The 25,276-nt window shown below is 43.8% G+C and overlaps 2 protein-coding genes across 3 annotated transcripts; one reads left to right on the top strand and one right to left on the bottom strand.

Moving 5' to 3' along the window:
• Window positions 1-262: 262 nt before the first annotated feature.
• Window positions 263-21,029, top strand: TMEM192 (transmembrane protein 192). Of its 2 annotated transcripts, none has more exons than XM_066280164.1 (6): window positions 263-392; window positions 7,566-7,712; window positions 10,493-10,757; window positions 13,881-14,015; window positions 19,132-19,234; window positions 19,565-21,029. In XM_066280164.1, exons 1-6 carry the CDS (start codon window positions 366-368, stop codon window positions 19,701-19,703), a joined length of 816 nt encoding a protein of 271 aa, XP_066136261.1. In that variant the 5' UTR covers window positions 263-365; the 3' UTR covers window positions 19,704-21,029. The 2 variants fall into 2 exon arrangements, with proteins under 2 accessions (XP_066136261.1, XP_066136270.1); XM_066280173.1 differs by lacking the exon at window positions 263-392 and adding an exon at window positions 432-982.
• LOC136338109 (tripartite motif-containing protein 75-like) lies at window positions 20,766-24,930 on the bottom strand. The gene has a single exon (XM_066280152.1). The coding sequence runs from the start codon at window positions 23,283-23,285 to the stop codon at window positions 21,879-21,881; it is 1,407 nt and encodes a 468-aa protein (XP_066136249.1). The 5' UTR covers window positions 23,286-24,930; the 3' UTR covers window positions 20,766-21,878.
• Between the last annotated feature and the right edge of the window lie 346 nt (window positions 24,931-25,276).

Raw genomic sequence — 25,276 nt, 5'->3', positions numbered from 1 at the left:
GAAGAAAGTGGAGGGCGAAAATAGTTAAATTCTTGGACTTGGGAGGCACCCTTTAATGCCCAAGTCTCTGGCCAATAGCAGACCTGTGCGGACAAGGCGGGAATTCCCAGAAACCAGAGTCCTAGTCGCAGCGGCGGCGCACAGGTCCGTTCCTCAGGGCAGAGCACGCCCCTCTCTACCTCAGCCAATCGGAAGTGAGGAGGCGGAGCCCGAGGACGGCTAGAGGCGGGGCTGGCGCAGGATAGGGGTGTGTCTAACCTGGGGGCGGGCAGGTCCCTAAAGGTGGCGATTTTCCTGGGCCCACGGCGTCTAGGAACAGGTAGAGAGGCCGGGCTGGCCTGGGCTCCGGCCTCAAGCGTCCGGACATGGCGACAGGGGGCAGGCTGGAGGATGTGAGTGCACAAAAGTGGCGGGCGGCTGGCCCCGGAACCCCTCTCTTCCTATACGGGGCGCGCTGGGCGGAGACTGCTCGGAGAAGCCATTCTCATCGCGTCCGGGCGCGGCGGGAGGCGGTGCTGTTTGCGCAGGGCTGGCCCTGGGCGCGGGGCCGTAGGAGAAGGGACCAGGGCGGCTGGGTCCGCGATCGCCGGCGCGGGTCTTACTTCCCCCTGCCTCCGCTAGGGTGGGCTGCTGGGCCGGAGCTGCGCGGGGGCGGGGGTTCCAGGCGGGCGCCCCACGTGCAGTGCGCGTCCGCGATCCCGGAACTGAGCTTCACGTGATGCGCGGCTGGCCTGACAGCCCTGGCTCCCCGCGGGCCTCTGGGCGCCGGGCCGCTGCGCTCCCCTCTCTCGAACCTGGGGCGCGGGGCGCATCTACCCGCCGTGTGGGTCCCCCCCCAACTTTGGCTCTAGAGAGCTGTGGATCTTGAAGCCACTGCTAAACAGGCCAGCCGCCGGCGCCCCACAGGCAGACCTGTCGCTGTCATCACCCGGAAACCGCCACTGGAGGAAAACAATGTCGTGATGTTTTGAATCTAGGCATGGTAGGAATGGAAGGGTGTTTAAGTCTCCTTTCTTAGATGTATCCAAACTAGATTACTAAAAATAAACAGTGGCCTATTTTACAGTGTATATAGTATGGAGTGGTAGCACAATTGCAAAAATCTTTGCTTAAGTATAGTAAAACATTTTTAGGGGAAATATATTTCTATCCAGAATTAACTGGGTTGCTCTACTGGCATAAAATAAAATTGTTGCCTTGAAAAATGCAAAGTTTAGACCTGTGGTGGCGCAGTGGATTAGCGCATCGACCTGGAACGCTGAGGTTGCTGGTTTGAAACCCTGGGCTGCCTGGTCAAAGCACATACGGGAGTTGATGCTTCCTGCTCCTCCCTCCTTCTCTCTCTCTCTTCTCTCTAAAATGAATAAATAAAATCTAAAAAAAAAAAAAAAGAAAAATGCAAAGTTTAGAGTTACACTAATTTGGATTAATAAATTAATAGAAATATTACTGGGATGCTATCACTGAATGAGGTGCATCAGGCAAGACACATGAAACACAGTTCCAACCCTAGAAGAGCTTAGATCCTTTGGTAAAAACGGACCACAGTTAAATTATCTTGACTAAAGACCAAAAAATTTCTAGTAAGACTAAAAACTCTTTTTCCTCCCAGTGGAGAAAATGGAACACTGTAAAACCTGGTAGTAGAGACTTAAATATAATATTTAAAGAAAAATCAATTATTTCTAAAGGGTGGGGTTGATGACTTGGCAATGTATGGTAAAAATGAGTTATCTAAGTAAAATAAGAGACTTAGAAAACTGCTGCGGTAAGTGCTTCTTAGTTGATGCTAAGTTACCCCAGGGTTCTTGGATCTATGGCTTTTAGCTTTAGAACAAGTACAATCCTAGAGATCTGTTTCACCAACGATTACATAGCTAAATCACTCTTGATCTGAGCAAGATACCTGCTTTGGTACTTTGTAGATATGAATTCTATTCAGTAAAAAGCTAAAGATTATGTGCCATGTCATAGGCCCAGGCACTTCAGTAACTTAGAAGAGGCAAAGACTTTTTAGTTAAGGTCAATTGTTTGCAAGCAGTGAAACAAACTCTGGCTGGTTTAAGGAAGATAGGGATTTATTAGCAATTCGGTAGTTGAGCACCAAGGCCTCAGAAGGAACCCAGCAAGGGTGGCTCATGTCCTTTTGGAGTCTGCCCTGGAATGAATCTGCCTCAGCGGTGGTCTCCCTTTGCTCTGCTGCTCGCAGAGAGTTGGATAGCCCAATCTCTGGTTCCACGACCATCCCTAGGCCAGAGGACAGTAGAGTATTGAAAGATGTTTCCACCCGACCTGTGGTGGCGCAGTGGATAAAGCATTGACCTGGAAATGCTGAGGTCGCCGGTTCGAAACCCTGGGCTTGCCTGGTCAAGGCACATATGGGAGTTGATGCTTCCTGCTCCTCCCCCCTGTCTCTCTCTCTTTCTCTCTCTTTTCCTCTCTAAAATGAATAAATAAAAATAAAAATTAAAAAAAAAAAAAAGAAAGATGTTTCCATTGAGACTTAATGCAGAGGTACATGGTGGGTTCCCAAAGGAGATACAGTTATGTCACATAAGAAGAAGGAAGAGATATGATATGGGCAGAAACAACAGATACGTTCTATAGGTAGTAATGTAGTTATTAATAGTGGAAATGAGCCGGACTAGGCGGTGGCACAGTGGATAGAGTGTCAGACTGGGATGCAGAGGACCCAGGTTCAAGACCCCGAGGTCGCCAGCTTGAGCGCGGACTCATCTGGTTTGAGCAAAAGCCCACCAGCATGAACCCAAGGTCGCTGGCTCCAGCAAGGGATTACTCGGTCTGCTGAAGGCCTGCTGTCAAGGCACATATGAGAAAGCAATCAATGAACAACTAAGGTGTTGCAACGCGCAATGAAAAACTAATGATTGATGCTTCTCATCTCTCTCCGTTTCTGTCTGTCTGTCCCTGTCTATCCCTCTCTCTGACTCACTCTCTGTCTCTGTAAAAAAAAAAAAAAAAAATAGTGGAAATGAAATTAATTTGGATTTTAGGAGGCCTCTTCCCTTCACCTTTCACTTGCAGATGGTGAGTTAGAGAATGATGATATGCTGTTTGTATGGTTTTACTATATTTCCTGTAGGGTCTATTAGACAATGTATTTAACATAGCCATCAATGCCTAACCTGTGGTGGTGCAGTGGATAAACCGTCGACCTGGAACGCTGAGGTTGCCGGTTCTAAACCTTAGCTTCCTTTGTCAAGGCACATATGGGAGTTGATGCTTCCTGCTCCTTCCCCCTTCTCTCTCTCTCTCTCTCTCTCTGTCCCTCTTTCTTTCTCTCTCTTCTCTAAAATAAATAAAATCTTTTTTAAATGCATTGTATTCACTGAACATCTAATGAGCAATAGACCAAATTGTGGGCCCTGACAGGGAAAACAACAGAAGGCAGCACAAGAAATATTCCAAATTAATATTAAGGGCAGTGTGTTTTACAGGAGTTTGAAAGTAGGAAGAAAACACTTGGCTGGTCAAGTTTTATAGAGAACATAAGTTTTGGTTGGGACCCTAAAAGGTGAGTTAGATTCTGAAAAAGATAATAGATATATTTGTGGGCACTCCAGAAAGCTCATTTAGACTAGAGGAGAAGAGCCTGAAACAGTAGTGGGAGATAAAGCACAGCGGATCTTCGGGTAACACTGACGAGGTGCCTTAGGAATTTAACACCTGTTTACGTCGATTAGCTGTGGTAAAATTGGTTTCTTCATATGCTGTTTTGCTTAAAATCACAGAACCTAATGTTAAGTGAGGACTTACTGTAGGTTCTTGTCTTAAGTTCTCTCTCTCTTTTTTTTTTTTTTTTTTTTGTATTTTTCCGAAGCTGGAAACAGGGAGGCAGTCAGACAGACTCCCGCATGCGACCGACCGGGATACACCCGGCATGCCCACTAGGGGGGCGATGCTCTGCCCATCTGGGGCGTGGCTCTGCCACAATCGGAGCCATTCTAGCGCCTGAGGCAGAAGCCACAGAGCCATCCTCAGCGCCCGGGCAAACTTTGCTCCAGTGGAGCCTTGGCTGCGGGAGGGGAAGAGAGAGACAGAGAGGAAGGAGAGGGGGAGGGGTGGAGAAGCAGATGGGCACTTCTCCTGTGTGCCCTGGCCGGGAATCGAATCTGGGACTCCTACACGCCAGGCCGATGCTCTACCACTGAGCCAACCGGCCAGGGCTTTGTCTTAAGTTCTCAGTACTAACTTTGTTTATATCTAAAACCCAGCTCTACAATGTAGAAAAGTAATATTTACTCAGGAAAACTGTACTTGTAATAGAAAAGCCGTATACTTTAACATGCAAATATAAAATATATGCCAAGAAGGTGGGCAGTCTTTGATTCAGTCCACACACACATTAAACCCCTGCTATATATTAGGTGCTACAGGTACAAAAAAATCTAATCTAATCCAGAGTCCCACCCTTATGAAGCACACCTATTCCAATATTCCAACAACTTTTGTGCTTAGTGTTGTAAGCTGTATTAGAGGTGTGTGTGAGTCCACTGAAACCTATTCAGAAATGACATGTTAGTTATAACTGTCTTCTATGTATTCCAAGGGTTAAAAAGACACATGGGAGGTATACATACAGTAGACCCACATCAAATTTGTAGAGATAAAAACTACAATGTCAGATGAGAAGGGCAGTAGGAACAGCACTGAGGCATCAGAAGGCAGGATTTGGGCTGGGACAAGTACTTGACCAGTGGGGAAGACCACAGAGAGGCACAGAGGTTGAAAGGGTGGCCCGAGAGATGGGAACAATGAGCCGTTGGCATCAAGAGGGATGGAGGGAGATGGTGAGAAGCAGATCCTGAAAAGCAGCTTGGCAATGGATGGTTTGGACTTTGTCCTAAGGCTAGTGGGGAGGTACCCAGGGTTTGGGGAAGAGAAACATGAATGTGCCTTTTGAAAGAATTCTGATGGGAGTGAAAGAGGTTAGTTACTAAGGTCTGCAGGTTGGATGGTTACCAGCAAAGGCCATGAAAATGATGAGATCCTGGACTGAGAGAATATGGAGGTAAAACAGATTTAAGAGTTAAAATGGTAATGAATCTTGTATTATATGGTAATGCATATTAATTATATCATGAATGTTATGGTAATGAATATTCTTATAGGGAGCCAAGGAAAAGCAAGAATGAGATAATAGTGGCTTGTGCTTATTGATTGCTCACTCTGTACCAGCAGTGTTGAAAGCAGTTTTATTGCAGTAACTTATTTAATCTTCCCAACAAAGTCATGAAGCAGGTGATGAGGAAACTGAGGCCCAGAAGGACAGAGTAGCTTGCCAACAGCTAGAAAGCAGTAGAACTTTTATTCAAACCCAGGCAGTTTATCTTAGGAGCATGCCCTTAACCACTGCACTTTACTGCCCTCTGGTCAGAGTTTATTGTCGCTACAGCTTTTGATAATCTTTCCTGATTATGATGCTACCTTAACTGAGTTAGGGAACACTGCAGGGTCAGGTTTGGAACATTCAGTACTCATCACATGTTCACTGAGGATCCACCATAAGTCACTGCTGGGGGTTAGCCTTACAAAGACATAGGAAGTGGGGCAACAGTGGGTCTCATAGAGGCTACTGGGGAAGACAAACAGGGTAGTATGATAGAGGAGGTAAGCAACAGATGCTTGGGAGGACATGGTGGGGTGGCGTGATTCAGATGCTCGGCTGCTCAGAAAGGCCACCTGTGGCCCCAGCTGAGCCCAGAAGGCTGCACAGACATTAGCTAAGGGGAAGAGCTGTGGAAGTTAGGACATCTGCAGACTGAGAAAGAGCTAGAGGCAAAGGAGTCTTGAAGAGAACAGAAATAATCAGAATCACACCATGAGTTGTGGCAAACTAAATGGGACACTGCTAAGCATTGAATACTTAAAAATTGCAGAGCAGCATGGAATGCCTGAGATTGAAATCAGGGAGCTCAGCCCAGATTGGTTCATGCCCCATCCTATATAATCCTAGTGCCCAAGAGCCATCTCAGCCCACCCTCCACCCCTTCCAAAGGAAAGAGCCCTTATCCTCTGCCTCCTACACCTATTTTCACTTCCCTTTTGCACATCGTTTCATTTCCCTCTCATTTTAGTGCACCTAGTCAACCTAATCTGTTGCATTATCTGTGCTATTCATTCCCTAAGTTACTTCCCTATAGTGTCCCCCCCCCCCACTACATTCTGTTGTGTTTAGTTCTGTGCGCCTTTACCCTAACCTTCCTGATGAAAATGTGATCTTTTAGACTGTCTTTTGTTCTTTTATCTTGGGCAGAGCGCCTAATATCTAACTGTCTTCAGTGAGAATCCGAGACTGAGCTTATTTTATGCACCAGAGCCCGGAAAGTACTATTCCTGTCAAGACAGTACCTTTAAACATGACTGATTAGCCTGACCTGTGGTGGCGCAGTGGATAAAGTGTCGACCTGGAAATGCTGAGGTCGCCAATTCGAAACCCTGGGCTTGCCTGGTCAAGGCACATATGGGAGTTGATGCTTCCTGCTCCTCCTCCTTCTCTCTCTCTGTTTCTCTCTCTCTTCCCCTCTCTCTCCTTTCTAAAATGAATACATAAAATAAAATAAACATGACTGATTAGATTTTTAAGTTGCAGCTAAATTTTTATGACTACTTCAGTGACATTACAAGTAGTTGCTTTCATTGAGAATCTGACATCTACAAACTAGTCTCCTCAAAAGTCTATCAGAGATGTTTCTATTAGTACTTTAAAACATTTCTATCATACGGCCTGACCTGTAGTGGTGCAGTGAATAAAAGCGTTGACTTGGAAACACTGAGGTCGCCAGTTCAAAACCCTGGACCTGCCTGGTCAAGGCACATGTGGAAGTTGATGCTTCCTGCTCCTCCCCTCTTCTCTCTCCTCTCTAAAATGAATAAATTAAAAAAAATTTCTAGCCTGACCTGTGGTGGCACAGTGGATAAAACGTCAACCTGGAATGCTGAGGTTGCCAGTTCAAAACTCTGGGCCTGCCCAGTCAAGGCATATATGGAAGTTGATGCTTCCTGCTCCCCCCCCCCCTTTCTTTCTCTCTCTCTCTTCTCTAAAATGAATAAATAAATAAAAATTTTAAAAAATATATTTCTATCATAACTGAAAGTTTAAGACCCCTTAATAAAGCCTCCACCAACTTTCCAAAATTTTATGGAGCAAAGAGACTGTTGAAGAATTGCAATCATATGTAATTATTTCATAAAATAAATAATGTTAAATAAGTCAATATCTAAGCTTTGAGGGCTTGAAGAAAATTACTTGCTTTAATCCTCTTATATATTACCCAATTTGAAGGTAAATGAATGAAGATATCTCTACCGGTTTTAATAATTGTTGTTTTCACCAATTTGTATACAACCTTTATCTAGAGGGGTATATTTTCAAAATTGGCTTTAGGTAGGAAGTATGTGTGGGGTTTTTTCTGTTTTGTTTTGGTTGTTTTGCCTCTAACTTGTATAATGCTTTTTAAAGCTTTATAGTTTGGTAAATTTGTTTTAGAAACATAATCCAGACAGTGGTAATGATAGCGTGCTTCCTTTTTTCTGCACCCCAGGATTCCTTGGATCCAACACAGAGTGCTGAAGATGACCCCCTTCTGGACACCCAGCATCTCCCACAGTATTCATTACATGCTCATTTTAGACCCAGATTCCATCCTCTTCCTACGGTCATCATAGCAAACCTTCTCTTGTTAATACACGTAAGTCGGCTGGGAGGAAGTGATCATCTAGAGGTAACAGTCTGAAAAAACGTATGAGTTCTTTGGAGGGCAATTTGGTTATTATATCTATCAACAGTTAAATGTGTATACTTTTTTATTCCTATCTATGCTTCAAAGAATTTATTGTAGACCTATTTGTAGTACAGTATTATCCAACTTTGTTTTTTTTCAAAAAGGATAATGTTTTGTTATTCTGCAATAGTGTTTCCCAAACTTCAGCATGGATCAGCCTTGCTGGCCGGCTTGTTGCACTACAGAGATTTTGATTAAGTCGGTATGGGGTAGGGCCCGAGGATTTGCATTTCTTACTTGGTCTCTGCTGATGCTGATGCTGGTACTGCTCTGGAAACCACACTTTGAACTACTCCGCAGCTTTTTTTTTATCTTAACATGTAGACATCCATCCACACTAATACAGAGATTTGGTTAATTCTTTTTTTATTTTTATTTTTATTTATTCATTTTAGGGGGGGGGGAGAGCAGGAAGCATCAACTCTCATATGTGCCTTGACCAGACAAGTGCAGGGTTTTGAACCGGCGACCTCAGAGTTCCAGGTTGACGCTTTATCCACTGCACCACCACAGGTCAGGCTGGTTAATTTTTTTATGGCTGAATAATGTTATTTTATAGGTAGATGTACCCTGTCAGTGTTTCTCAATGACAGATTCGCAAACCGGTCCACCAGAAATTTCATGCCTGTCCACAAAAGAGTTAACCACCCTGATGTGTTAGGAAGATTATAGGCCCAATGATCTTTTCTTTCTTTTTTTTTTTTTTTTTTTTGCATTTTTCCGAAGTTGGAAACAGAGAGGCAGTCAGAGAGACTCCCGCATGCGCCCAACCAGGATCCACCCAGCATGCCCACCAGGGGGCGTTGCTCTGCCCATCGGGGCATTGCTCTGTTGCAGCCAGAGCCATTCTAGCGCCTGAGGCAGAGGCCATGGAGCCATCCTCAGCGCCCGGGCCAACTTTGCTCCAATGGAGCCTCGGCTGTGGGAGGGGAAGAGAGAGACAGAGAGGAAGGAGAGGGGGAGGGGTGGAGAAGCAGATGGGTGCTTCTCCTGTGTGCCCTGGCTGGGACTCGAACCCAGGACTCCTGCACGCCAGGCCGACGCTCTACCACTGAGCCAACCAGCCAGGGCCGGCCCAATGATCTTACTCAAATTCACTTATGTTCAGGGTGATTTCTGCCATAGCGGTCCCTGAAATAATTGTCCTATTTTCACCTGTCCACAAGTGTAAAACAGTTGAAAACCAGTGCCTTATTTATTCAAGCATTCTACTATGGACAGACCCATGTACCTTGGGCAATTTTCAAGTTTTGCCGATGTGGGAACTACTGCAGTAAATGTTCATATTCATGGCGCTTTTTCTTCTGAGGGATAGAGTACTTAAGGCAAGGCTTCTGAGTAAAGATATTTCCAATTTTTTTTTTTTTTCTTTTTTTGTGACAGTGACAGAGTCAGAGAGAGGGGTAGATAGGGACAGACAGGAATGAAGAGAGTTGAGGAGTTGAGAAGCATCAGTTCTTTGTTGCGGTACCTTAGTTATTCATTGAATGCTTTCTCATATGTGCCTTGACTGGGGGGGGGGGCAGACCAATGATGATCCCTTGCTCAAGCCAGCGCGACCTTGTGCTCAAGCTGGTGACCTCAGGGTCTCGAACCTAGGTCTCAAACCTGGGTCCTCTATGTCCCACCCAGTCCGACATTCTACCCACTGAGCCACCACCCGGTCAGGCCAATTTTTTTTTTTTTTTTTTACAGAAACAGAGAGTCAGAGAGGATAGATAGGGACAGACAGACAGGAAGGAGGAGATGAGAAGCATCAATCATTAGTTTTTCGTTGACACCTTAGTTATTCATTGACTGCTTTCTCATATGTGCCTTGACCACAGGCCTTCAGCAGACCGAGTAACCCCTTGCTCGAGCTAGCGACCTTGGGTCCAAGCTGCTGAGCTTTTGCTCAAACCAGATGAGCCCACACTCAAGCTGGCGACCTCGGGGTCTCGAACCTGGGTCCTCCGCATCCCAGTCTGATGCTGTATCCACTGCACCACCGCCTGGTCAGGCAGGCCAAATTATTTTTCAACAGCAGTTCTGAGACCAGTCAGCAATGTGTGAGAATCAGTGTATATTTTGGCATCAATCATTTAAATTTTTGTTAATCTAATTGGATAGTTTTTATTGTTCTCTTAACAGGAAACTAGAAATAAGCTTTTTTAAACCATAATTTTTATTAGCTACCTTTAAGACACTGAATTCACTGTTTTTTACTCTTTTCGGTAAGAAAGGAGTGGGCAGGAAACTTTAACATTAGTACTTGTTTCTGTTAAGATCAGATTTAGAGTGATTTTTATTTGTGATATTTTTTCCAAATCGTCTGCAAATTTTTCTTTAAATTTTGTTTAAAAATTTGTAAAAATGTTTTCAAACTCATTTATTTAAAAAAATGGATAGCAAAAGTCATAGGTTTAAGAGTATGTGCTGAGGTGGTGATAATGTTTCTTTTTTTTTTTTTTTTTAGATTTTATTTACTGGTTTTAGAGAGAGAAGGTGGGGGGAACGGGAAGCATCAACTTGTGGTAGTTGCTTCTCATATGTGCCTTGGCTGGGCAAGCCCAGCGTTTTAATCAGCGACCTCAGCCTTCTATTCCAGGTCAATGCTTTCATCCACTGCGCCACCAGGGGTCAGGCTGTAATAATATTTCTTAAATCCAAATACTGAATATTAAACCTACTGCTTTCCTTTCCACCAGGTTGTGTTTGTTATTTTAGCATTTGTAACAGGTGTGCTTTGTTCTTACCCAAATCCAAATGAGGACAAGTGCCCAGGAAACTACACCAACCCGCTGAAAGTTCAGACTGTCATAATCCTTGGAAAAGTTATTTTGTGGATTCTGCATTTCCTTCTTGAACGCTACATTCAGTATCACCACAGCAAAGTGAGAAACCGAGGCTATAATATCATCTACCGATCGACAAGGCACCTTAAAAGACTTGCACTAATGATACACTCCACTGGTAAGCTCAGTTGTCTCTCTCAGCTTGTCTGTGACTTGGTTGAGTAACAAAAATGACAGCAGAAAGAAAATGTGAAGATTGATATTGCAATAAAATCCAGCAGGCCCTTGAATAATGTTGCGTTCAATCTCATTTTATTAAAATTGATGGGTGTCATAGGAATTTAAGTCTTGTTTATGTCAATAGTCTTTGGTCAGATTGTTTTTTTCATACGCTATTTCTCTTAAAGTTGCAGAAACCTATTCACAATGTTAAACTGAAGACTTACTGTGGATTCTCTCATTTTTGTGAGAATGGTATGTGTTGTGGCCACTAAAATTTGGATCACCTAAATGTTTTGAAGTTTTTCTTACATATGCGCTTAATTTTTCTTTAATATCTGTGTTTGTTATGGGAGAGGAGGAAATATAATTTTTCCTCTGCCCTTTCAGGTTCATGGCTAAGACCCCACTGTCTTAAAAGACAGATTAACAGGAGGAAAACACAAGTTTAATAACATGAATGCCTCCGCCTGACCAGGCGGTGGCGCAGTGGATAGTGTCGGACTGGGGTGCGGAGGACCCAGGTTCAAGACTTTTGAGGTCACCAGCTTGAGCGTGGGCTCATCGGGTTTGAGCAAAGCTCAACAGCTTGAGCCCAAGGTCACTGACTCTAGCAAGGGGTCACTCGGTCTGCTGTAGCCCCCCCCCCTTCCCCCCCGGTCAAGGCACATATGGGAAAGCAATCAATGAACAACTAAGGAACCGCCACAAAGAATTGATGTTTCTCATCTCTCTCCCTTCCTGCCTGTCTGTCCCTATCTGTCCCTCTCTCTCTCTCTGCCTCTGCCACAAAAAAAAATAAATAAATAAATAAATAAATAAAAATAACATGAGCCTGACCTGTGGTGGTGCAGTGGATAGTGTCGACCTGGAACACTGAGGTCGCCGGTTCAAAACCCTGGGCTTGCCCAGTCAAGGCACGTATGGGAGTTGATGCTTGCTGCTCCTCCCCCCTTCTCTCTCTGTCTCTGTCTCTGTCTCTCTCTCCGTCTCTCTTCTCTAAAATGAATAAATAAATAAAAATAATTCAAAAAAATAAGAAAATTTGAAAAAAAAGATGAGAAAAACAAAACAAAACATGAAAGCCTCCTGCATACATGGGAGATACCCAGTGTAACTATGTAACTCCCCAAAATGGCCCAAGCCTCCACTTTCAATCCCATCTGCAGCTAAAGACAAAAGAAGATGTTGAGGGTGGGGGTTACCCAGAAAAGCACCGTAAACAAAGGTAAGGTTGTTAGGCAGATTTAAGTAGGTGCCCTCTCCATTGATAAGAGTTTCTTCAGACTTAGAGTCATCCTTCTCTTCCTGGTACAGAGTGGGAGACAGTCTTATAAGCGGATAACTTCTTAGTTTTCAGAGCTCTTCTTGTGTCTGCTGTTTCTTAAAAATAATCAGCTTAGAATAATTATGCCAAAGAGTTATATTTGGGGGTGGCATTTTCTGCTCCCCCTCACTGTGAACATGGTGTCCATGTTTTCCTGTGTGAAATGTAGAAATTCTTCCCCTTTTCCTTGTTCATCTCAAGGAGATATAAATGCTGCTGCTGTTTAATACTTGTAAGATAAGAAGAGGGCCTGACCTGTGGTGGTGCAGTGGATGAAGTGTCAACCTGGAATGCTGAGGTTTCCAGTTCGAAACCCTGGGCTTGCCTGGTCAAGGCACATATGGGAAACTACTACTAGGAGTTGATGCTTCCTACTCCTTACTCCCACCCAGCCACACACCATTTCTCTCTCTCTCTCCTCTCTCTAAAATCCAATAAATAAAATATTTTTTAAAATAAAGATAAGAGGGAATTGTTTTATTTTAAATGAAGCTCAGTACTTCTCTTACAGTAAAAGAGAGACTGTTCTGTAATAAGATGCATTATCCAAAACAAGGGAAGAACAAATTATGAAGGCAAGATCAGGAATTCCACACAGGATTTAGAATACATTGCATGAGTGCCTGCTTTCTTTTACTGTTGTAGACATTTTAAAGGCTTAGTGGAATTAAACTGAACTTTTCTAGCTAGTTTTGCCATAGTGTTATTAAGTTGCTATTATTTTAAAATACCCTCTTTGAGATTATGGTAAAACCACTCCAGGAGAGGATTCCAAGATGGCTATGGAATAGGGAAACATTCCAACTGCAGCCTCCTAGGACCAAACTGGAGTTATAACTAAATTTAAGAACAATCATCCTAAAATACCCTCTTTGAATGTGAGTCCAGAATAAATCTTTAAACATTTTGAAACCAGATTAGAAATTAGTATTTTTCACCAGAAAAAGTTCTATAGATTTTTTTTTTCTTCTGTGTTCTGTTAGTTCCAACTCCTTAAGGGCTAACTGCAAGTTCATCAGCTCTGATGTTCTCAGTGGAAGGTGGAGGACCATGCTATAGCAGAGAAAGCAGCGTTTAATAGGAATGGCTGCATCTTATTCATCCAGAAGGGGACGCCCTTTGCTGCCTGCTCCCTGAGGAAGAGCTTGTTCAACTTTTGATGTGTAGTCATCTTTCTTAGCCAGAAGATGTCACTATCACCTTTCCTTCCGGAAAACAAAACAAAAAGGCAGAAACCTGTTTTTTAACTACTGAAAGACCTTATATGCTCTATGACCAAAATAATGTTCAATCTCAAGTGACTTTCTGGAAATGGTATTTTCCTCTTTCAACTTCTTTTTTAAAAATACACTTAATATATTGATTATACAGAGAGAGGAGAGCAAGAGGTAGGGGGAACCAGAAGTATCAGCTCAGTTGCTTCACTTAAGTTGTTCAACTGCTTGTCATATGTTCCTTGACCAGGCAAGCCCAGGGTTTCTAACCAGTGATCTCAGCATTCCCCTCAAAGGAGGGGCAGGGTTTTTTTTTATCCTTTTTTTATGTTTATTTTATTGATTTTAGAAAGGAGAGAGCAAGAGACACGAACATCAATCTGTTCTTGTATGTGCCCTGGCCAAGGATTGAATTTGGTTTTTTATCCTTTCCCGTTTTTATCCTTTCCCAGTGCCACATATACACGGGTCTGGGTGCATGCCTGGTCAGGGTGTCCTGCTGGGCTCTGGCTAACACCGTGGCTGTGCTCCTCCTCCTCAGGCAACACGGCCCTTCTTCTCACGCTGTGCATACAGCACTCCCTCCCGGAGCCCGGCACGTTGTATCTGGACCTCATTCTGGCCATCCTGGCGCTGGAACTCATTTGTTCCCTGACGTGTCTGCTCATCTACACAGGTGAGAAATACAGCAAGGCTGTTCTTACAGAGACCTGCTTGAAACCCACAGCCCATTTCTTTGCAACAAGGAAGTTGTTGTCAGGTTTTTCTATGTAGCTGAGAACTTGCTGACCACCTATATCTCATTGCTGATCACATCCAGACTTCTCTCATTTCATATCAACAGCGAGATACCAGTGAGTCACAGCTCTAAATTTGTGTCATTCACAAGTTTTTGACAATTAGAAACCTTTCCATTATTTAAAAAAAAAAAAGCCCACAAATAGTTGATTCCTCAAAGGCAACTGAAATGTAAATATGGCATTTAAACTTAAAAGTAACAAACTAAAAAATAAGTTAATAAATAATTCATGCAAAACTGCAGTAAGCCCAAAATTGCTTTGGGTAAATCATTTTAAAACCCATTTACTAATTTAGAGCTATCAGAGGGTTGGTCTGTTTCTTCTCTTTTAAAACTCTCAGTGATTAAAAAATATATAAAATATATAAATAAAAATAAAACTCTCAGTGGTAAGATTAAAGTAAGCTCCAGATATGTTAACATGAAAAATATATGGATACTTTAACAGAAAACAATTCAAGCCCTGGAGAAACCTAGATTTCACTCCTGCTGCAGTGTTAACAGATAGGAAAAATCTGTCCACAATAAGACATAGCTCACTTTGTGACACTGAGCGACAGTGGTTTTGTGACAATAAAATACCATTTTTTTGTAAGAGTTCATTTCTCTAGTTATGAAGGAGTAAGTCAAATTGATCTTAGCTTGTATTTCATTTTATTTTTTTGGCGCATCTGAGGCTTAGAGAAAAGGATTTAGACTAGTTTACAAATGTTAATTGCTGTCACATCTTAATCAACTTTTATAAAACTTTTCTGCAGTTATCAGCTAACAGCCAAATTAGGTAGATTCCGTTTAAACTTCACTAAAAAAAGAAATGTATGCTACCCACTTAATTTAAGTTAAGGTTAATTTTTCAGTATATAGGAAATAGCTCAATACTTCAGTGAAGTGATCCATGTGACAGAAATGAACATTGAATTTCCTTGATTGATCAGTTCCATTCTATGACATTATCTGTCAAGTGCTATATATGGAGTACTAATTTAGATCTGGGTATAGAATTCAATTAGCATGTTATTTTATAGTGTCTCTACAACTTTTATTTACTACAAGGAGTTAAGCCTACCGGTCCGTGGGCCCTTTGGTACTGGTCCGCAGAGAAAGAATAAGTAACTTACATTATTTCTGTTTTATTTATATTTAAGTCTGAACGATGTTTCATTTTTTAAAAATGACCAGATTCCCTCTGTTACATCCGTCTAAGACTCCCTCTTGACGCTTGTGTCGGTCACGTGATATATTTATCCGTTCCACCCTAAAGGCTGGTCCGTGAAAATATTTTCTGACATTAAACCGGTCTGTGGCCCAAAAAAGGTTGGGGACCACTGCTCTAGAACATAGAAGGTGACCTTGATACTCCAAAGATCATATGACTGGCATGTAAAAAGGGGAAATTAATAGTGTTAAAATGTAGTTCAAGATATATTTTGCTAGGATTTACAGTGCCATTTTTAAAGGATTTGCTGTAGCATTTAAAATTAACTATGCTATAAATAAGACAGGTAATGTAACAAATACAGAAACCCAAGACCATTTATAGGGAGGCAGAGGAAGCGGATGTTCTAGGAATTCTGAGAGGAACTAATTTTTTGGGCACAATTATGTTAGTTACATGACTCCTAAACTTGAACAAAGAGAGACTTTTCCTTTATCACATACAATGTATTTTAGTCCTTTGTTTTCCTAAGGGAGAAGAACTGCTCTGGTCTATAGTCAAAGACCTAGAAGCATATTTCACCTTTATTTACATTGATTTAAAATTTCATCTGAATACCTCATTAAAAATTGTCCTTTTAGGCCCTGGCCGGTTGGCTCAGCGGTAGAGCGTCAGCCTGGCATGCGGGGCACCCGGGTTCGATTCCGGCCAGGGCACATAGGAGAAGCGCCCATTTGCTTCTCCACCCCTCCCCCTCCTTCCTCTCTGTCCCCCCCCCCCCCCCCCCCCCCCCGCAGCCAAGGCTCCATTGGAGCAAAGATGGCCCGGGCGCTGGGGATGGCTCCTTGGCCTCTGCCCCAGGCGCTAGAGTGGCTCTGGTCCCGGCAGAGCGACACCCCGGAGGGGCAGAGCATCGCCCCTGGTGGGCGTGCCGGGTGGATCCCGGTGGGGTGCATGCGGGAGTCTGACTGTCTCTCCCCGTTTCCAGCTTCAGAAAAATACAAAAAAAAAAAATTTGTCCTTTTAGGCCCTGGCCGGTTGGATCAGTGGTAGAGCATCAGCCTGGTGTGCAGAAGTCCCGGGTTTGATTCCTGGCCAGGGCACACAGGAGAAGCTCCCATCTGCTTCTCTACCCCTACCCCTCTCCTTCCTCTCTTTCTCTTCCTCTCCCGCAGCCAAGGCTCCACTGGAGCAAAGATGGCCCTGGGCTCTGAGGATGGCTTTGTGGCCTCTGCCTCAGGCGCTAGAATGGCTCTGGTAGCAACAGAGCGACGCCCGGATGGGCAGAGGATTGCCCCCTGGTGGGCGGAGCGTCGCCCCTGGTGGGTGTGCCGGGTGGATCCCGGTCAGGCGCATGCGGGAGTCCATCTGACTGCCTCCGTTTCCAGCTTCAGAAAAATACAAAAAAAAAAAAAAATTGTCCTTTTAAATCTCAAATTAACATGCTTCCTATTTTAAGAGAGCCTGAGCCCTGGACTGATAGTTGGTTGGTTAGAGCGTTGTCCCAAGGCAAAGAGATTGCTGGTTTGGCCCCGGGTCAGGGCACATACAGGAATAGATCCATGTGCCTGTCTCTTCCTCCCCTTCCTCTCTCACTAAAATCAATAAATTAAAAATAAATAAACCTAATAATTGGTAATTCAGACTTGCAAAATAAATAAATTACATAGGGAAGGTTTATAATTATTATAATTATAAATTTACTTAGTATAAGGTTTCTGCAAATGCTGTTTCTTTAGAAGGTTCAGGTATGACTTTCCTCTCTCCAGATCCTCAATATGCCTACCTTTTAAATTATAATGTTCCTTTAAACACACCATAGGCTCTGAAAGACTTAGGCAGTCTCTTCAAGGGAGCTTTTGTTCAGTGGTACAGTAAATTTAAGGTGGGTTCTCTGATAAATGCATTTTTCTTCTCTATACTTTAAAATATAGCTAGTTTTGATAAATGTTAGTAGTAGCTCTTTAGGACATGATTCTTTGATACACTAATTGTAACCTAACTTTGATTAATTTATTTGCATTCCAAGTTGTAAATCTCTGGAAACCAAGATGGACTCCTTTTATTTAGCACTAATTTGCTTGACTGCCAATATAAGGAAAACTAGGAAAGTAAAGTTCAAAACATTTCAAAATACTAAATTTAATGAGCTCTCCATTCATTTAAAAGTAAGCAAAAGAACCTGGAAATGCTGAGGTCGCCGGTTCAAAACCCTAGGCTTGCCTGGTCAAGGCACATATGGGAGTTGATGCTTCCAGCTCCTCCCCCCCCCCCCCCCCGTCTCTCTCTCTCCTCTCTCTCTGTCTCTCTCTCTCCTCTCTAAAATGAATAAATAAAATAAAATAAATTTTAAAAAAAACAAGCAAAAGAGCCCTGGCTGGATGGCTTGGTTTGTTAAAACATCTTTCAGAGGCATCGAGTTTGCCGGTTCTAGCTCCGGTCAGGGCACATACAGGAACAGACAGGTGTCCCTGTCTCTCTCACTCCCTTCTTCTCTCTTTAAAAATCCGTAAGTAGGTAGGCCCTGGCCAGCTAGCTCAGTGGTAAAGCATCAGCCCAGCGTGTGTAAGTCCTGGGTTCAATTCCCAGCCAGGATACACAGAAGTGCCCATCTGCTTCTCTACCCTTCCCACTCTCCTTCCTCTCTCTCTCTTTTCCCCTCCCGCAGCCAAGGCTCCATTGAGCAAAGTGGGCTCCAGGCTTTGAGGATGGTTCTATGGCCTCTGCCTCAGGCACTAGGATGTCTCTGGTTGCAGCCTCACAGCATCACCCCCTAGTGGGCATGCTGGGTGGATCCCAGTTGGGCGCATGTGGGAGTCTGTCTGCCTGCCTCCCTGCTTCTCACTTCAGAAAAATACAATAAAATAAAATTCAATAAGTAAAAAAATGTTTAAATAAATACATAAATAAAAAGGAAAAAATTCAGTAAAGGCCATGGAGTTATCAGCCTTCCCAGCAACTTGTAAAATTGTCTAGTTCATGTTCTTGACTCTTGCCAGCATGATTGTGTGGATAGGTAACTCTGATTATTATTAACAACTTACCTGTTCAGTTTTCTAAGCACCTAAGGAAGCAAATCTGAAATCTTAATGTGGGGAAAAAAGGCTCTCTATAAAATGGTCTCCTAACCATCCCTGCTCTTCAGAGGTGGTGAGATCCTTTTAATGGTTGCCATTTGCTCTCAGGGTAAAATCCAAATGTCGTCATGGCACACCAACCACTCGTCTTCCCTGCCCCTGTCCAGCCTTGCCTGTCTGTCCCACTCTTGCAGAGTCAGGGGCCACTTCCTAGGGCTATCCTAGCGCCTGGGCAGGCTCCCGTTTATGGTCCTTTCCATACTGCCTTGGAACGGAGGCTCATTTGCATTTTTCCCTAGACTAACTCTTTTTATAGGGTGGTGTCCACATGGAGGGCTGCAGCGTCCTGCTTCCTGGGTTGGAGCCCTGGCCCCTTGTCCTTGGGCTGCACTTGACTTGACTGAAGAAAATAAAGAGCAATAAAAGCACCCACGGGGATGGGGGTGGGGCTGGGGGGTGTTCTGAGAACTGAGAGAGTTCCATGAAAAATAGTCCACCCCTACCTTCTGTTGCTAGCCTTCCTCCAAAATGATACGTTGTTATCAGTAATAACCACTGTGTTCCCGGTGAGAGTACAAACTTGACACTTAGTAAATTTAAGATATTTGAGTACATCAGTAAACAAACCTGTTTATTCTCTTCCTGAAGCATGTTTCTGCATATTAACTTTGAAAAGAGCCAATTCATGTAATTTAAATAAATGGAAATAGAAAAAAATTTATAATTAGATAACCTGACAATAATGACTTTATTGTTTTAGTGAAGATTCGAAAATTTAATAAAGCCAAACCACAGCCTGATATACTTGAAGAAGAAAAAGTGTATGCTTACCCCAGCAATATTACTTCAGAGACTGGATTCAGGTAAGCTTTGGGGGGGGAGTAAAAGTTGAGAGAAAGAGAATTAAGACCCCTGCCCCAGAAATCTAGAAACCATTTTACTCTGAGATTATGACTACACGTATATGTGCCTTTAGAATTAGGTTTCATGTTACTTCCTTGCAGCTGTGGTGAAACCCAGTTGAATGAAAAAGAATCTCATTTTGCCATTTTGCAGTATTGCCTTGGCTTAGAACATGAAAGAGAAAGTGCTCAATGCAATATGTTGTACTCTCTGCAGTTTTCGACCGTAGGGCCCCATATAAATGAGTATTGGTCAATATGTGTAACCCATTAAATCTTGGTTCTTTGCAGGACTATCTCAAGCCTGGAAGAGATTGTCGAGAAGCAAGGAGACATGATAGTATACCTGAAGCGACACAATGCACTGCTGAGTAAGCGGTTGCTGGCGTTTACATCCTCTGACCTCGGCTCTCATCCCAATAGACTGTGAGAGTTCAAGGTCAAGACAGCAATTGCAGAGATCCAGACTAATTCAAGGCCACCAGACAAGCTGACACAGTTTGGTTCTCCCCTGGGTGGCTGTTTAATATGTAGGGCCTGTGCATCATGTGAAAGGTGATTTGTTAGAGCCTTGAAAACTCAAGCAGAAGTATGTTTTGCATTTTGAAATTATTTAACTTCCTGGTTAGTCCTAGGACCAAAGGTGTAGTTTAAACATCTTCTGGGCCAGCTAACACTTCTTACACAGGACATAAAAACCCTGTAATCATTTGGCTATTAATAGGAGTCTGACAGGCCAATGTATTTAAAACAGGGATGTGATCAAATAGCTTCTTCCCTCTTTTAAACTGAGGGAAGTCATTTCCTGTGATGTTTCTTCCTGTGGAGCCATATATATATATATATATATATATATTTTTTTTTTTTTTTTAATATACTACTCACAAAAATCAGGTATTTCAAATGAGTATGAAGCGATACAGTATCCCCTGATATTTGTGAGCAGTGTATGCTTATGTGGTATTGGATGGCAGATTGAGCCCTGTAGCTTTTATAAAGAATTTTCTCACTGGAGGCTCAAGTTTTCACTGGGTGATTTACTATGCAAACTCCGTTTTCCATTCTCCAGAAGTAAGATATGAAGACTACTTGCATCCGTGTTAGACTAACCGTTACTGTCCGTTAGTTACATCTGTAACATCCTCTACTGGCAACAGCAGACTTCCTCTCTTTTTGCCCTTCGAGAAGTTGCCATGCGTTTCAGTATTGGCTACTCCTTTACTGGATCAGTCAAGTTCAGTGATAGGAAAGGGATCTTGTGTGGCTTTGTCTAAATAGAAAAACATTACCTCTTTTAGTCTTGGATTACAGTTAAAAACATCTATTTCTATAGATAAAATGAAGCATTTTTATCAGCAGTTCTCCTAGTGTGCCCCTTTATCAATTTGCTGTTGGCACCTTAACATGCTGCTTAGACTTTTGGTTGAAAGCTTAACATGAGAGGTGGGGATATCTGTGATCATGTACGCTGCTAATTTATTTAATTTATTAATTTGGGGGGGGTGTATTTAGCTGAATATTAGATTGAAAACCCTTAACCTAGTCACAACTTTCTGGCAAGGGATGAAGTCACTTGGTCACATCCACATTACTTATGGAGGGCAAACACCTGTTTCTTGTATACAGTTACTGTGGGGCATTCTGAGAACTTTCTACTAAAGGTAGAAGTGATAGTGTGTCGCCTGCAGGCAAGACCACTGAATCCCTAAAATGACATGATTCACAAAGTAAAGCCAAATTGTATTTTTAAAACTCAGATGGTCTCCAAGTTTCCTGAGTTTTCTCCCTCCCTTTTCTTCTTTCCTTCCTTTTTAGTAAGTATGTCTTAAAACCTGCTTTCTTTGGAAATCTGTCTTGTGTTCTGAGAGAATCTTTAAACTTTGCTGTCCAGTTTTCTTTTTCAAAGAAAAACACTGATGATGGTGGGTGATTATCTCTTATTTATTTTTAAATTGAAATTAGATCTAGTCAGTTTCTAAGGCTTATGGGATGAACTCTGATTTACAGAGAAAAAGGTATAGTTAAAAAATACTCAGGTTCTAATGCGTTGGCTATGTGACCACCAACATTCTCTTTAAACTCAATAATGAACATTTCAAACAATGAAAGAAAAAAGTTAAGTACCAGAATAAGCAAAACAGAATGACCAAAGCAATTTACATTTTAAACATGCTGTTCATCAGGCACACACTGTGCTAGCACCATGGATACAAAAATTGCTAAAAACAGACCCTGGTTTGTAGCTTACAGAGAACTAGGATTTCTAGGCTCTGGACTAAAGAGAAATACATAGTTACAGTAAGCCTGGAGGGGAGGGAAGGAGGCTTTAGGAACTGGAGGCAAACAGCTTACAGAAGACCATAAGCACAGTGGATATGCAGCAGGACGTGGGAAAAGACGTGGGAAGACTCAGGTCCCAGAGGGCCTTGATGGAATCTGTCCTGTATTGTTGAAACAAAATGAAACTTTCTTCTTGAGGGGTGCAACTGTGAAGGGAGGATGAGATTTACTGTGATAGTAATGATACCCACTGTTGTATTCATTAATACCCACCTCCCATTAAAAGAAAACAATTATTAAAGTGATCCAGCTTGTTAAAAAGTTTTCATTCACATTCTGTTGCTGTACAGACTCTGAGAGGTTTAGAGTCAGGTCCTATGTAAAAATAAGGCCTAAGGGGTCTATTAAAAGTGTCAGTGAAAGTATAGATATGAGACTTGTCAGTCATGTTATAAAATGAGATCTCACCCATCTCATAGTCCAGGAAAATGCCAATGCCTCTGGGTTTCACTTCTGACAGTCGAGGGCTTGTGCCTGCTCCCGGGGCATCATAACTATCTCCCTGCCACTGAATCCTCCAGCATCCCTGACCGGTCGATGGGTTTCTCCTCCCTTTTGTGAAAAGAGAGTCTTTGCAGACCCCAATAGCCCATTTGGACTTGTCTCCCACTTCTACCTCCCAGAAATGCCTGCCAGAGTGAAAATAGGGAAAACCCAGGACAACTGTGTTGACTGTAAATCTTTTTGGAAAATCAGGAACATTTTGTTTTCTCTTTGTATATCTCACACATTTTTTATCCTCAGAGACAATCAAGTTAGGGTGTGCCGTTTCAGGGTCTAGAATTATATCTACTCTAAATTTCTTTGTAATTTTCTGCAGAGCAGAATACTGGAAAGGAAAAGTACAGCCTTCTCTCCTTAACTGAAATGAAAAGATTGATGGGCTGAGCTCCTCAGAGTTCTTGTAAAAATTTTTAATTTGTAACAACAAGTCCACTTCCGACAGCACATTGCTCTCTACTACCTTACTTAGTAGACCCTTGAGTGTGGCACTGTACTCTGAAAATGCAGTTATATTGGTGCTGAGTTTCTTCTGAATAGCCTTTTCTTCATTAGCTAACCTTGAGAGAACTGCTTTTTGATCTTGTTCTAAAAATTGCCTCAGGTGCTCAAATTCAGAGAGTAATTCCAGCCTTTGGTGTTCTACCTTCTCTCTCAGTTCTAAGGGTTTTTTGCTTTGAATGCTTATTAATTTCTGAAGGTCTGCCACCTGCTGCTTCAGGGGCTCAATGTAACTGCTGAGCCTTTGCCTGTGATGAGAGGCGGCCTCCTCCATGGGCCTCACCTGGTGGCCCTCGTGGTCAGGGGGCTGAGCACACAGGGGACACAACACCTCTAGGTCCTCCTCACAGAAGAGGGTCAGGACCTGGTTGTGCTTCCCGCATAAGTGCCTCTCTTCCTGCCGCTTCTTCTTGCTCCTGATGACCTGGAGGAGCTTGGCAATGTCAATCATCCTTTCTAGCTGGGTGTTACTCCTCAAGTGCCTCTCTTGGCATGGGTGACGGCACACTGGGCAAGGGAACCTGCCCCTTAGATCAGCCCAGGACCGTTGGATGCAGGAGCGACAGAAGTTGTGCCCACATTCGATGGTGACAGGGTCTCTCAGGTCATCCAGACAGATGGGACAGTTTACTTCTGCCTGGAGTCCTGCCAGGGCTGCTTCAACCGCCATTGGGCTGTGAAGGAGCTCCGGAACGAAGTGAGTTTTCTTTAGGAAGCTGGCTCCGCAGTTAAGAAGTGGGTATGCCGGAATAGTTCGGTCCTCAGCCTGCTGGGAGTCTGTAATCAAGTCCTGCGAGTCTGCCGACCTTCTAATTCCAGCTGCCAAGAGAAGCCCTGCCCATAGCCCAGAGAAAATTAAGTCAAGCTAAGCAGTTTCTCCAAAAAAAATATGTTTTTTGAGGATCCGACAACAATTATGTCTAATGTTAATTCATTCACACCAGATTTATTGATTTTAGTAAGAGGAGGAAGGGGAACAGAGAAAAAGAGAGAGGGTGAGAGAGTCAGGAACAATGAATTGTTCCTGTGTGTGCCCTGACCGGGATCGAAAAGGCAACATTGATGCACGTTCGACCCTCTTCACAGAGTTAACCGGCTAGGGCGGAAGCTAAGCAGTTTCTTAATCAAGAGGACAGTCGTTACCTCAAATCATTAGTTACTATGGGTGAAATGTATTTTCCTTAAAAAACGAGAGAAAAGGCCCTGGCCGGTTGGCTCAGCGGTAGAGCGTCGGCCTGGCGTGCGGGGGACCTGGGTTCGATTTCCCGCCCGGACACATAGGAGAAGCGCCCATTTGCTTCTCCACCCCCCACCCCCTCCTTCCTCTCTGTCTCTCTCTTCCCCTCCTGCAGCCAAGGCTCCATTGGAGCAAAGATGGCCTGGGCGCTGGGGATGGCTCCTTGGCCTCTGCCCCAGGCGCTAGATGGCTCTGGTCGCAGCAGAGCTATGCCCCGGAGGGGCAGAGCATCACCCCCTGGTGGGCAGAACTTCGCCCCTGGTGGGCGTGCTGGGTGGATCCTGGTCGGGCATATGCGGGAGTCTGTCTGTCTCTCCCCGTTTCCAGCTTCAGAAAAAATACAAAAAAAAAAAAAAAAAGGGAGAGAGAAAAAATCTTGGATTTCAGGGGGTCCCGCCCACTACCACATTCCAATCAAACACAGACTATCCTCCTAATCCGATCGCATTCTCAGGCTTTTATCATTGCGCCCTGTCTACTCCCACCCACTGGGCCCCGCCTCCCCCCCTCTCCCCCCGCATCCCTAGGCCTTCCCTGCACTCCCCCTGGGGCTACTAGGGAAAGGAGATAGGTTCTGGGGCAGACAGAGGTCTTAAACCCAAATTAGAATAGAATACAGCCCTGGGCACAGCCACGTAAACTGAGAATTTACTTTACATCCTGAAGGGGTTCAAGACATGCCTCCCCCCCAAAAAAATATGGCATTTTGGATGCGGATTATTTTGTGCTGAAGGCAATCAAGACCCAGTAGACTCAGGAAAAGCCCTTTAGCTCCTCTTTAACTGCACAAAACGAGTGTATAAATTTCCTCGTTTGTCGGGGGATGGGAATGAGTTATAAAGGTAATTTACATTAGAAGGGGAGCCTCTGTAGCAGGAAAAGAGAAATTATCAGAGTTAAAATTTTTTTTTCTTTGTATTTTTCTGAAGTTGGAAACAGGGAGGCAGTCAGACAGACTCCCGCATGCGCCGGACCGGATCCACCCGGCACGCCCACCAGGGGGCGATGCTCTGACGCAATCAGAGCCATTCCAGCGCCTGAGGCAGAGGCCACAGAGCCATCCTCAGCTCCTGGGCAAACGCTGCTCCAATGGAGCCTTGGCTTCGGGAGGGGAAGAGAGAGACAGAGAGGAAGGAGAGGGGGAAGGGTGGAGAAGCAGATGGGCGCTTCTCCTGTGTGCCCTGGCCGGGAATCGAACCCGGGACTCCCACACACCAGGCCGACGCTCCACCACTGAGCCAACCGGCCAGGGCCTAGAGTTAAAAAACTTTTTATCTAAGAAATTCACCAGCTTACCAGGACCTTTGTTTGCCAAACATTTCGTCCTTTTGCCTTCCTATGAATTGCCCCCACCCCCACCCCAGAAGTCCCAGGCCCCAGCCCCTTCCTGACCTCAGGACAGTGCAGAAGTCTCAATTGTCTGG

This window comes from Saccopteryx bilineata, chromosome 1 (genome assembly GCF_036850765.1).
Source record: "Saccopteryx bilineata isolate mSacBil1 chromosome 1, mSacBil1_pri_phased_curated, whole genome shotgun sequence".
Taxonomy (NCBI): Eukaryota; Metazoa; Chordata; class Mammalia; order Chiroptera; family Emballonuridae; genus Saccopteryx; species Saccopteryx bilineata.
Note: the sequence above shows the minus strand (reverse complement) of the source record. Positions and strands in the feature narration are given on the sequence as shown.